At 39.3% G+C, this 14,356-nt stretch overlaps 1 protein-coding gene across 6 annotated transcripts in view; it reads right to left on the bottom strand.

The window, feature by feature from the left end:
• Tasp1 (taspase 1) overlaps positions 1-14,356 on the bottom strand; it is a 231,598-nt gene that overhangs the window by 103,591 nt on the left and 113,651 nt on the right. For 4 of the 6 annotated variants that reach the window (XM_041670827.1, XM_041670829.1, XM_041670828.1 and 1 more), the window contains one exon: positions 8,169-8,247. In XM_041670827.1, coding sequence (XP_041526761.1) covers positions 8,169-8,247 — 79 coding nt within the window. The remainder of the gene's footprint in view (positions 1-8,168; positions 8,248-14,356) is intronic. The other 2 variants (XR_005976046.1, XM_041670830.1) reach the window with 1 other exon arrangement.

Below are 14,356 nucleotides of genomic sequence, written 5' to 3'. Positions count from 1 at the left end.
AAGCTTTTAGTAATTGTTTCTTAACATTTAACATGGATGCCCTTGCATGTGGGGTATTGATGTTTAGAACTAGGATGTCATCCTGGTACATTTTTCCCTTTGATGAGTATGAGATGTCCCTCTCTATATCTTTTTATTAATTTTGGTTTGCTAGGTACTAGAATAGCTACATCAGTTTGCTTCTTTAATATGTTTGCTTGGAAAATCTTTTCCCAGCCCATTACTCAGAGGTAATGTCTATCTTTGATATTGAGGTTTGTTTCTTCTATGTAGCAGAAAGATGGATATCTTTTGAACCCATTCTGTTAATGGGTGTCTTTTTATTGGTATGTTGAATTCACTGACATGATATTAATGACCAATGATTGCTAATTCCTGTTATTTTGTTGTTGTTGGCAGAACTGTGTATGTTTTGTGTGTGTATATGTATTCCCTATCTTTGGATTTTGCTGGTTTGATATTATATTTTGCCTGCATTTTCCTGGGGACAGTTAACTTCCTTAGATTGGGGTTTTCTTTATAGTACCTTTTATAGAAACAGATTTGTGAACAGATACTGTCTAAATTTGATTTATGTACCTTAGCTCTTCATTTACAGTAACTAAAATTTTTGCAGGGTATAGTAGTCTGGACTGGCATCTGTGGTTTATTAGTGTCTGCAAGACATTTGTCCAGGATCTTCTGGCTTTTAGAGTCTCTGCTAAGAAGTTAGGTATGATTTCTATAGAGTTGCTGTGGAATAATCCTTTGTCCACAGTGAAGATGTGCTGCTCTCATTGTTAATAAAAAGCTGATTGGCTGATAGCTTGTCGGGATTTTCGGGGGCAGAGCAAATGCTACGATGAAGACGGGGAGAGTCAAAGGAGTCACCAGGCAGACACAGACAGGTACCAGGAGATGCAGAGGGACAGGTAAAGAAAGCTATGAGACACATGGCAATACATAGATTAATAGAAATGGGTTAAGTTCTAAGAACTAGTCAGTAAAAAGTCTGAGTTATCATCTGAGAATTTATAATTTATATTAAGTCTCCATGTCAGTTATTTGGGAACTGGCAAGTGGTAAAGAAAAAAAAATCTGCCTTCAACAGCTCTGCTTTATATGTTACTTGACATTTTTCCCTTACAGCTTTTAATATTCTTTGTTAGTATTTTGATTATTATGTGGCATGGGAACTTTCTCTTCTGATCAATGTATCTGGTAGTCTGTAAGCTTCTTGTACCTTTATTGGTATGTCCTTCTTTAGATTAAGAAATTTTCTTAAACATATTTTCTGGGTTTTTGAGCTGGGAGTTTCCTTCTTCTATTCCTATTATTCTTAGGTTTGGTTTTTTTCATAGTGTCCCAGATTTCCTGATGTTTTGTGTTAGGAGGTTTTTAGATTTAATGCTTTCTTTCACTAATGAATCTATTTCTTCTACCATATCTTCAATGCCTAAGAGTCTCTCTTCCATCTCTTGTATTCTGTTGGTGATGCTTGTTCTGTAATTCATTTTCACATACCCAGATTTTCAATTTCCATAATTCCCTCAGTTTGTGTGGTTTCCCCCACACCTCCCCACACCCTGCCTTTGGTTTTTCAAGACAGGGTTTCTCTGAAGCTTTGGAACTAGCTCCTGTAGACCAGGTTGGCCTTGAACTCAAGGAGATTTACCTGCCTCTGCCTCCTGAGTGCTGGGATTAAAGGCGTGTGCCACCACTGCCCAGCTAGTTCGTGTTTTCTTTATTGCTTCTGTTTCAGTTTTCCTGTCCTGAATAGTTTCCTTGACCTATTTGTTCTTTCTTGGCATTTTTTTAAGTGATTCGCTGATTCCTTCTAATTTATTGATTGTTTTTTCCTTGATTTCTTTGAGAACCTTTTTCATTTCCTCTTTGAGAACCTCTATAATCTTCATAAAGTTGTTTTTAAGGTCTTTTTCTGGTGCTTCAGCTGTGTTGGAATATTCAGGCCTGCCTGCTGTTGATTGTCTTTTCATACTGGCATTTAGGCATATGGGTTTGGGGTGATTTAGGTCTAGTCCTTATTTCTGGGTTTGTTTTTTGCTGGATAGGTGTTTTGTTCATTGGCTTCTGTTTCCACTTCAGTTTTCTAGTCCTTGTGGCCTGGATTTCTGGAAGCTGTCATGTCCTCTGATCTAGGAGGGAAGGGAGTCTCTGTCCAAGTTGAGAGTGGTCATTCTGGAAGTGAGCTTGGACTTTGGTGCAGCAGAGGATCTGTTTTCCTGATTGGTATGGTCTGCACATGAGCACCTAAAGTCTGTTTTGATTGCTAGGGTCTGCACCCGAGTGGCAGAAGTCAATGGGGGTTGGGGTAAGGACCAGGTAAGAGTTCAGAAATGAGCTGGGATGGTGGGTTATGGGATGGATCTTTGAGAACTAGGAAGTGGGGCCTTCAACTGGCAGGTGGGTCACTTACCTGACTGATGTTGCCTGTCTTACTTTTTTTAATATCTTTTTACTCTACAGGTTCTTTGTGTCTATATTATGGCTTCCAGTTTGGTGTTTTTATTGGGCTTCCTGAATATGTCAATGAGCCAGTCTCTGAATCTGTATCTGTTTCCTACGCTCATTTCTTTTGTTTGCTTATTTTGTTTTGTTCTATTCTGATAATATAAAGTCTTAATAGATAGGTAGGTAGATAGATAAATGGATGGACAGACAAACAGATAGATATTATCCCTTAGAAACCTGTTTATGTTATAATGAGATAAGAAATAGGAAGGGGGTGGATCTGCATAGAAGGGGAGGTGGGGAGGAATTGGAAGTAGGGGTAAGGGAGACCATAATCAGAATATATCATATGACAGAAAAATCCATTTTCAATAAGAGGGAAATAAAGAAGAGGAGGAATAATGAAGGAAGGAGGAAGAGAAAGAGGAGGAGAAAAGGGCAGGAGAACTGACAAATAAAGGAAGACAACCCATAAGGTCAACCAGGGCACAACCTCGATCTCCAGCTTTTTCTTCCTCTGATCTTCTAATCCTTCACGTGTTCTTCCTTTCTATGGCCAGAGACCAGCAAAGAAGTATCCTATAGTATATATCTCACCTGCTACTAAAAATTATGTGCAAAGCCATATCTGGCAAATAATTAAACCATATTTTAAAATGCTATTTATGAAAATTCCATGATGAACAACCTTTAGAAAAAGTAAGCATCCTTCTAAAAGAGGTTGGAGCCATACGCTCATTTCTTTCTTTACTGTTAGTTTCTCACCATGTATATAGCTCCAGGCAGGCACTCAAGAGATGCCAATATACCCTCAGCCCTCCTTTCCTCATAAGCCTGCCCTGCTACTTCAAAGTTACAAGTTGCTTATTTTCATTTTAAAAAATAACAATAATAAAAACTTTTAATAATTCACCAATTCTAAAATATGCCTTTTACATATTTAAAAAATTCTGATTAGACACAAGAGCTCACATCTGTGATCTTTAGCACTCAAGAGTAGAGGCAGCAGATCAACATTTAAAACCAGCTTTGGCCACCCAATACTTGGTCTCAAAAGAAGGGGAGCAGGAGAAATGTGAGGATTGTTTGAGAATCAGACAGTAGCTACCCTCTCACACTGCCCTATAACCTTTGGTAGTGAGAGAGCTGTCACTGGTTCTCAATGCAAGCTGTTCTCATTTGATGTCTGTATGTTATGCACCACATGAAAACTAGGTATGCTCATTTTGCTTGCTGTTTACATTATGTTCAAAGGATTAAGATATAGGAATGAAATTTAAAATGATTATAAATGTTAGGCACAACATAGCAAGTGGGTTTATTACCAATGAAGCAAACACGTGTGACTGAAGTAACATCCCCAGTTCCTTACTTTCTTATAAAGTAACAGTCATGTGTTAAATTAAGTGAAAATGCTTTGTCATTCTGCTATTGGCAATATTTTTGTTTCCATTAATAGTATCAAATATTGTGTATTTTATAAAAGATGTGACAGATAGTCATTGGAACATAAATAGTGAAAGATGAGACCTCCCTATGTCAACTGACTACGCACTTATAGCAATGGCAGTTATTCCTGCTGGGTTATCTACAACTACCAAGTTTGGACATAAGCAAGGTGACTGCTCTGCTCCTTCCCTAGTGCTGCAAGGTCCATAGCTCCAGAACATGTGTCAGAGTTTGCAAGAGCAGTTCCTCTCACACACACACCCCTACTCATTCCGCCCCACCCAATGATGAGAACAAGAAGCTGAAGTTTATTCCTCAGGCTAATGACCAAACTGCCTACCTGGCCTTGGGAGAGCCATATCCTGACCATAACTGTCTTTTCAAGTATCACCTTCCACGTTATATACACCAAAACATGGCCAGGTCTCTGAATTTTCTACAACAGCCCAAGGCACAAGTCCTTTTTATTCTGAACAAACAATTGCAAAATTCCGTGTTCCACCTTTCCTATGACTTGGACACCCCAACTCTACCATGTGTTTCCACCACCAACCTCACAACAACAGTCCCACGAAAAACAAGAAGGAAGTAAACCCAATCCTACAGAAAGCTACTGTATCATCCTCCAGCTCTGGCATTTGATCCCTTAACTATGCAACATGACATGCCTCAACATGCCTCATATCCACATTCAAATGCAATTCTGGGTACCATGAACAAGAAAGAACTGGTACAGGAGAGGAAATGTGATGTGGGAAGGTCATATGTCAATCTGTTGATTTCATTGGTTAATAAAGAAACTGCCTTGGCCCATTTGATAGGCCAGCCCTTAGGTGGGTGGAGTAGACAGAACAAAATGCTGGGAAGAAGGGAAGTGAGACAGACGCCATACCTCTCCTCACTGGTCAGATGCAATGGAGCAAGCCGCCAGGTCAGACATGCTGAATCTTTCTAGGTAAGACATCATCTTGTGGTGCTACACAGATTACTAAATATGGGTTAAGCAAGATATGAGAGTTAGCCAAGAAGAGGCTAGATATAATGGGCCAGGCAGTGTTTATATGAATACAGTTTGTGTGTTGTTATTTAGGGGCATAAGTTAGCCAGGCAGCCAGGAGCCGGGCGGCAGGAACGCAGCCTGCTGATCCTTCTACAGAAATGGGAGCTTGTAAAGACCTTAACAGTGCAATTCTAGCTTTACTTGCCATTGCATTCTACTTAAAAAGATCAAATTAATAAAGTATTTTGTTATTCTAATTTCCAAACCACCAGTTTTTAAAAACTGGTTTTGTTGGTGAATAGGCAATCCCAAAGGGACTGAATCTCTTTCATAAAGTGACAGACTTAGGCAGACTCTCAAGGGATAACATTAAACAATTAACTAACTCAATGAAGACATTTGCTAAAACCAAAGCATACACAATACATGATATTGACAGTTATGTAGGAAAATACAAATGAAGCAATTTTTCATACTTCGATTTGTTCACATAATTTACTAAAGACACAGGACTACACACATTAGCTATTTTTGACATTGTATGGCAAAACTTTTACATGTCATCATAATTAAATTAAAAATGAATGCATTACTGTTTTTGTTCATCCATTCAAAATAAAATACAAAAAGCAGTTTTTACAATTATATTGGGATGCTTTTGATTCATTATTGATTTGTATGTCAAAATAGTCTCATGATTCACAATCATATTTTTCTTCGGATACAAAGAAAGGAGATAGGACAGATGGAGGCCACACATGGCAGGTGAGAACACAAAAGTCTGAAAAAAACTAGACAGATCAGTAAAAATGATAAGAAGCCACAAATAATAGAATAGTGCCAATATTTATTATCTAAAAGAAGAAGGTAGTGAAGGCAAGAAAACAGCTAAGAGGGTCAGTGAGATGACTCAGCAGGCAAAGACACTGTGGCTGAGCCTGCAAAACTGAGTGTGATCCCTGGGAACCTATATTGGCATAAGAAAACTGACTTCTATAGGTTGCCCTGTGATCTCCACGCATGTACTGTGGCACATAGATATAGTCCCCATCCACACAATAATATTAGTGTAATTCTGAAACATTTTAAAGAAGAAAACCATTGGAGAAAGGTAGTCCTGGGAAAAATTACACACATAAAACTCACAGAGAACTACTAAACAGGAAATAGAAAGAATTTATGTCGACTTTCAGAGAAAGCCCAGAGCTGGCACAGGTGTAGAAGTTAATTGGCAAAGAGAAAACAGTTGAAATCAGGAAGATAGCAAAAACAGGAAATCAGCAAGAGAAAGCATACAGAGAAATGATGAGAACCCAACCCCATAACTATTTTCAAAAGGAAGAAAATCCTATGAAAATAACTGAGATGAAGCACGTCAGAGAAGAGGGGGAAAAAAAACAAGGGAGCACCAGGTCCCATGCTATAATGGGCAATATCTGTATTATAGAAGCTTTGCACAAAAAATGTTCATGTTTTCTGTTTTGAAGAACTGAGATTGTTAACTGTGCTGAAACCATGAAAGACAAAAACAAAAACAAAACACAACAACAAAAACAAACAAACCAGAAGATGATGACAAGCAGCAGAAAGACGGTGGAGCACCTGACCAGGCAACTGAGCATCCAGCAGAAACAGACTGGGAAAGTGGGGCAAACCGCAACAGTCAGCAGGGAAGGCTGTGGAATTTTCCTTTACACTGTGTAAAGATGTGTCTGTCACCGTGACTGGTTTAATAATGAGATGAATGGTCAATAGCTAGGCAGGAAGAGGTTGGGTGGGACTTCTGGGGACGGAGAGGACTAGAAGAGGAAGAAAGGCAGAGTCGCTAGCCAGGCAAAGAGGAAGCAGGATGTGGAGTTCAGAGCCAAGGCAACCAACCAACATTTAAAAAAAAAAATGGTTAAAAGATATAGGTTAATTTAAGTTATAAGAACTATTTAGGAACAAGCCTAAGCTAAGGCCAAGTTTTCACAATTAATAATAAGTCTCCATGTCGTTTTTTTGTGAGCTAGAGACTTAAAGACAAATCGGTCTACATGACAGGTGTCAGCTGGAGCATGTGTGGGTGGAGTTCTCAGGCAGAGCACCTCCTGGGTCTTCAACAGCACAGGCTAAGCTGTAGTCGATCTTTTATTTTGAGAAAGTACTTGTTCAAGGACACGGGCTTTTATTTTTACTCTAAGAATTTACTGTTTGTCTTCTCGGTATCTTACTTTTGGGCTGTTTTACCATTCTCCACTCCCATTCTCACGGGTCTAGGAGACCAGCCCATTCCAGGTCAAGGGATCCTGGAGGACACTCTAAGGTAAACACACTTGCATCTGAAGTGGGGAAAAGCTCACCCCACCCGACAGAAACAGCGTGTCAATGAGTTCAAACAGCATGTAACAATTAACTAGTGCACTGTGCACTACAGTGGATACAGAATGAGTAAGCAGGAAGCACAGGAAAGCTACTGTACTAGACAACAAAAACCAATGTGGTCAGAAACCGAAGAGGTGAAGAAAGAAAAGAAAAACATCTGTGCTGCACAGATGTGTAAACCCTGGGACTGTTTGGAAATGAATAGAACTGTAGCTCGAGGGAAGGGGTGAACGAGCATTGACCTTGTCCACCAGTAGCATCACCACATAAAAAAACAGGCTTCAAGTATATGTGGTATCAGTATTATAAAACTCTAGAAACAGATTGTTGCTCCACCTGTTAAATTTCCCCCACCCGTATTTCCCATCCCTCCAGCACAGGGACACATACACACATACATACATGTGCATGCTCGAGCGCATGCTCTCACACAAACCACATCACACATGCTCGTTCTATTTCAATCATTACTAAATCATACACTTTCTTATTATACACACAAAAAAGGTTCTGTATTTTATTAAAATGATAGTTTGAGGAAATATTGTAGGCTATACATTCTGAAGCACATTCTGTGAGTTTCACGTCAACATTTTACTCAAGAAACTACATGATTATTTTTGAAATGCCTCACTGTTTTGACATCACTTGAGATGTGACTGTAACTATCATGGGTCACTAGATAATAAAATAGAATTAAATTATAGCCAATATCAGAGTTTTACAGTTAAGATTTGCAGAGCACTTATAATAGAAAACTAAATAATCTTTAAAACCTCCCAAATATTAATGATGTTTTTATGCATCAACACTCTTATAAATGTTTCCCCCAAACACTGATTTTAATTATTAAATGACTGACAGGATTGTAGCTATGAAAAATGGCCATAAAAGCAGCAAATACCTGAGGTACTCACAGCTGTGGAGTAGGGGTTATGAGCTCCAGTATTTTCAGCCCAGCAGCCACATCCATAAAGAGCAGCCTAGGAAGACAGAAAATAGACTCATACAATACTTACTGAATATGATACATAATTTTCAGTTTTCAATATGAAAGTAATATCCATCAAATAAAACTCAGTTTATTAAAAATAAACAAAATAGACAACAAAGCAAATTAAGTATGAAGTGTCATAATGAAATCTATTACTCTTTATGCTAATTAAAAATGAAAATAAGAGACTCCCCACCGCAACAAAACAGGGTAGACTGAAAACAAGGGGGATGACTGAAGAACCACACCAGGAATTGTTTTCTTGTGCACACAAATGCACACACAAATAAAAGACTAAAAAATAGTTCATAACAGCATAAATTTTTTTTATTGAGAAAAGAAGAAAAAAACATAAACAAAAATCAAGTGTCCACCTCCTCCCAGCCTCCCATTTCCCTCCCCCTCCTCCCACCCTTCTCCCCCTCCCCCCACTCCTCTCCCCCTCCCTAGCATAAATTTATAAGAGTTTACATAAGAGCTATGCAAACAATGGTTTTCAAACTCTCAAGGCTGTATCTATTTCTAGATATGCAATGCATTACTGCTCCCCATACTCTCACTCTACTATGACAAGGACACCAGAACTTACTCTTCCTACCTAACTATATCTTTGACTAGCTTTTCCCTGTCCCCTTCATTATGCTTTCCCCAGTAGCTAGTAACATTAATAAATCAGCATATACATAAATCAATATTTTGTCTAAAAAATGTGTAGATATTATATGTCATTCAAAAAGATCAGTAGGGCCTGAGACGTGATTCAACGCATAAAGCAGTTGCCACATAACCAGAAGGACCAGAATATGGATCCCCAAACCTACACAGAAAGTCAGCCAGGAATGGCAGTCACCTGTAATACCAGAATTAAAGGCAGAAAAATAGGATCCCTGGGGCAAGCTGGACCAGTCAGAATAAGGAAGCTCCAAGTTCAGGGAGAGATCATGCCTCAGTAAATAAAGTGGAGAATAATCAAAGAAAACATTCAACATCAATTTCAGTCTAGACACACCCGTGCATGCTTACACATATACCCACACACGTAACACACATACAAATGCAGAATACTAGCAAATGTTCTCTACTATTCTAACAATGTAGAAGTTCTTAGAGAACAGCAAGAGAAAGTTGTCTTAGTGCCATCAGAATGCTTCCTAGTCCTAAAACCCTTTCCTTTCACAGTTTGCTGGCCAGTCGCTCTGTTGGCTCTTGTAACCAATATGGTGCCTTAAAATAAGGATTGTCGACTCAGTCCTAAATCGGATAGCTCCATCACATCCCTCCCCTAGAAGCTCAGGGAACCCTGCAGAAGAGGAGGCAAAAACAGTGTAGGAGCCAGAGGGGATGGAGGACACCAGGAGAACAAGGCCCTCTAAAACAGCATGACCGAAGCTCACATAACTCACAGAGACTAAAACAGCATGCGCAGGGCCCGCACCTCTGCATTTATAAAATAGCTTCCGGTTTAGTGTTTTATATGATTCCTAGATGTGTGAACACGTGTTTCTTTTGCCTTCTCTTGGGCTCTCTTGCCTCTCTTTTGTTCAATTTCAGTGTATAAGTTTTTGTTTTGTTTTATTTTATTTTATTATCTCTTAGAAGCCTATTTGTTCTCTAATGAGAGACAGAAAGGGAGTAGATCCTGAGGGGAAGAAAGGTGAGAAGGCACTGGGAGGAGTGGGGGAAAAACCACAATCAGGATATATTATGTGAGAAAAAAATCTATTTTCAATAAAAGAGAAAAAAGTTTTAAAAATAAGTGTTCTTAAACTAGAAAAATGGTGAATTTCTGAGGAATTTACGGGCAAGAACTCTGGTTTCTGGAGCACCTGACACAGCAGCTGGTGAAGTACGAGGCACGCTACTGAGCAAGTTCATCATCATAGCACCTTTAAGGGGGACTTGGTGCTCTCCAAAGTGACCTTGGTTCAGAGGGCAGAGTTCAGTGGGCTGGAATGGGCCATAGTGTTTCCTGGCCAACTCAGAGGAAGACAGAGAGACACGGAGAAGAGAAGAAGGGACTTGGAAGAGATTCTTGGGCTTTTGGATCTGGGAAACGTTGAGACTCGGGTCAGTCGCTCTTTCCTCCACTATTCTTTGAATTTATCAAGTGTTCACCACAATTTCTGACTCCTGGGTGTTTATTAATATTAGGACAAATAAGGTAAATGTTTTACATCACTATTAATAATGAAAAACTGGTATAGGTGACTGACAGTAACCGAAATAAGCTTTGGTGGAGCAATATACAGAAATCATAACAAAGGCTAACAATGAAAGGATTAAGTTTCTGAAAAACTTAATACAAATAGGTGTGGAAGCTAATGCCTTTAAGCCCAGAACTCAAAAGGCAGAGGCAGGAAGGGCTCAGTTCCACCCCAGTCCCACACAGTAAGTTCCAGCAAGGGATACATAGCCCTGTCTCAAACAAGCAAGTGAAAAGAATACAGAAAGCTTTAATATCTTGTGGGTTTCTAGAATCTATAACACATGTAGCACTCACCACTCTAAATAAAGACACCCTCCCCCAACACTGGACTGCGACTTCTAGAGGCTCACTCAGCTGACAGGCTAAGGCGGAGAAGAGTACACAGATAAAATTTCAGCTTTTTGCGACATTCCAGTTTTTTAAATATCCTTAGAACTCAATTGCTCCAATATTCTACCCAGCAGGAATCTCCACGAAGCAACCATCTGCTTCTGTTATGAGAGCTTACTGCCTTATGGGAACATGTTATCCTAGCAAGCCCTTCTAACTGCTACAAAGTCCCTCATTGTGTGGTCAAGTTTGCTACAGTGCTGCTGGTTCTACTCTCTGAAAGCAACCTAGTTCCTTTATACAAAACCCTGGGGTGGGGGGAATGGGCACCTCTCAGAGAGCCAGGGGAAGGTGCCTTCCTAAGAAAGGATACACAGTATTGCTCACCCCTTTTTTTCTTCTCTTTAAGAAAATTTCTTGTATAATATCTCCTCTTAATTGCATGGCCTCGAGCTGACTTACTTTCCTTAACCTTCTGAAAACAGGATGAAATAGTAACAAAAATACAATAATAATAAAGAATTTGGCCTCTATTATTCACCTCTGTAAGTAAAATGCAAAACTGTAAAAAGCGTTTAGAAGCTTCCTATGTTGGAAGTAAAATTACATTAAAGGTGTTATACATAATAAAAATAATTTATATAAATAACATATTACTTAACTGTCTCAAGACTATTGTTTTCTATAAAATGAGCATAATAATGTAGCAAGCGATTGTTGTAGAAGACCTATAATCCCAGCAGCTTGGCAACGTAGGCATGAGGATCACAAGTGTAAGGCTAGCCTGGGACACAGAGCAAGTTTAAGGTCAGCCTAGACAACTAAAAAAGAAAAAAGTGATCGCAAAGAGTACAGCTGAGTCAGCCTTGCATGCACAGGACCTGAATTCACCACAAAACAACAAAGAATAATAAAAGCACTTTTATTATTGTCAAGGAACCATGTGAATGAAAGCGTATGTTGAGCACTGCAAGTGTATATATATATATATATATATATATATATATATATATATATATATATATATATATAACCAATGGCAGTGATAGTTCAAGGACGTAGGAAGTGCAATTTAAATGTGTTGTGTCAGTCTTCTAGAACTTGGTAAGCACTATAGCATTTCATCTTTAGACCTTGGTAACTATTTATTTTATAGTAAAGTTTATTAATTCCTTTCTCATATCCCCACTATAAACTTTAATGGTTACACACTAAAAGAAGTAAACTCTAGTTCAAATTAAATTTTACAATTTGCATTCCTATTAAATATCTGCATTCCTATTAAATAGCTATAGCGGGTATGCCAGTTTTCAAAAATCATTCATTTGAGCATTTACAATACATTTAAATGCATCTCATTTCTGTGGGTTTTGACCTAACCTTTGAAAGGACACGCTTTGTGCTTCACGGTTTTCTTTACCTCTCATTTGATTCTCCCTATCTCCAGGTTCATGATGACTGCTGGACCCAGCAGTTTCATACAAGTAAGCAATGCTGTTTTCCTCTAAGCACACTGGCTCCTCTCCTCCACATGTTCTGATGACTTTTTAGCTCTCACAACAGCATATTTTTAAACAAGCCAAGTAGAGCAAATCAAATGTATAAATTTCACAGAAGTCCCATTTGTGGTGGAAAATGTCTTCAAGACTTGTAGATGCAGCACCCTGTTAACAGCACCCACCACCCCGACTGCTGCTATTATTTTACCACCCCAAACAAACAAATATCGAGAAAGTCAGAGGTTTACAAAGTAATCTTCTCTACTAAGATATCCAAACCTGACTTAGAAAGTTTGATTTTCTTACTCCAAACTTGACAAATATGCAGTTGCTGAATTTGGAAAAACGTGAGTGAACAAAGGCTTCTAGAATGTGAGCAAAGCACTATATAGAGAGTAAGTAATCACTCGCCATAAATTTTCTACATGTAAAAAGTAACACAAAAAACAGTTTCTATTACCATTCACACCCTACTGGTACAGGACTATAGTGTAGAAACCTGTCCATATCAAGGGCTGATTGGGGAATATCACGAGGAGCCTTCCACAAATCAGTCTGCTCCAAGCAATCACTAACAACCATGTCCAAACCAACAGAGACATTGACTGTCCTTCAAATGTTAGGGGCATACAACACATCATCATCCATCATTATTTATGCCCTGGCAATGTTTAAGTATGCATGGGCAGCCCGTTTACGGCAGTTCTCCAGTTGTTCCTATCCTGGGCAGTCCTAGATGCGTGTGTTATTGTCATACCCAAAGTTCTACAGTATTCCTTTATGCTGTCTATCCAGCATTTTCTGGGCCTTCCTCATCTTATCCCGTGCACTCCTCCAAGCAGTGCTGTCTTCAGATATCTGCCGACATTCATTCTCATAACATGGTCCAAGTATCTCAAGCGTCACAACCATATCCTGTAGTTTACTTCCTTCTGTAGATGGAGATATTTTTTAATGTGATCTCCAGGTTCATGATGACTCCTGGACCCAGCAGTTTCATACAAGTTAGCAATGCTGTTTTCCTCTAAGCACTGCCTGTCTCTTCATGTGAAGCCTAGAAGCCTCCTGAGACATGCCATCTCAAACTCATTCAGCTGCTGTTCTGAGGAGTGTTTCATTGTCCAGGTTTGGGGATTGTAAAGAAGGCAGGCAGCTCAAGACAAGTGTCTCGTGTACTTGTAATTTTGTTGTTGTCCTTATGTCTCTTGCTGATCAAACCTTCCCTAGTACCTGGAATGCAATCCTCATTATCCCTATCTGCCTCTTGATGTCTGAAATAGTTCCCTCCTTTGAACTGAGGTTTCTTCCCAGATAAACAAAGTTGTCTGTTTGCTTGAGGTTTGATGTGGGAGTCCTCTCTGTATACTGTGAATACCACTGGTTAATGAATAAAGAAACAGCTTTGGACCTATAGCAAGGCAGAATTTAGCTAGGCAGGGAAAACTAAACTAAATGCTGGGGAAAAGAAGACGGAGTCAGAGAAACCATGTAGCCCCACCAAAGACAGATGCCAGAACTTTACCCAGTAAGTCACAGCCACGTGGCAATACACAGATCAATAGAAATGGGTTAAATTAATATGTAAGAGTTAGCCAATAAGAAGCTAGAGCTAATGGGCCAAGCAGTAATCTAATTACAGTTTCTGTGTGGTTATTTCGGGGTGGCCAGGAGGAACAAGCAGCCCTACTACAACAGAGGTTCTGAGTCTTTATTACAATATTAAAATCCTGTGCACCCTTCCTGTGTGTTGCATCTCAGTCTCTCGATGTTGACTTTCACACCAAGGTTTCCACTGACTTCCACCACTCTACTTACCATGGCCTGCGGATCACGTGGACTTTCAGCAAGTAGTGCTGTAGCACTGCCAAAATGCAAATTACTGATTCACACGCCACCTATCTGCACACCTATCTCCTCATCCACCAGGGCTGTTGCTCTTATTAATTCCAGGAACATATTAAAGAGCAGTGGTGAGAGGACGCATCCCTGCAACACCCCTATAACTGTCTTAAACTCATCACTTAGTTCTCCACAGACTTTGACTGATGCAAAGGTATATTTTT

This window comes from Microtus oregoni, unplaced genomic scaffold (assembly GCF_018167655.1).
Source record: "Microtus oregoni isolate MIOR12 unplaced genomic scaffold, Mior012 000020F_ref0000438, whole genome shotgun sequence".
In the NCBI taxonomy this organism is placed as follows: domain Eukaryota; kingdom Metazoa; phylum Chordata; class Mammalia; order Rodentia; family Cricetidae; genus Microtus; species Microtus oregoni.
Note: the sequence above shows the minus strand (reverse complement) of the source record. Positions and strands in the feature narration are given on the sequence as shown.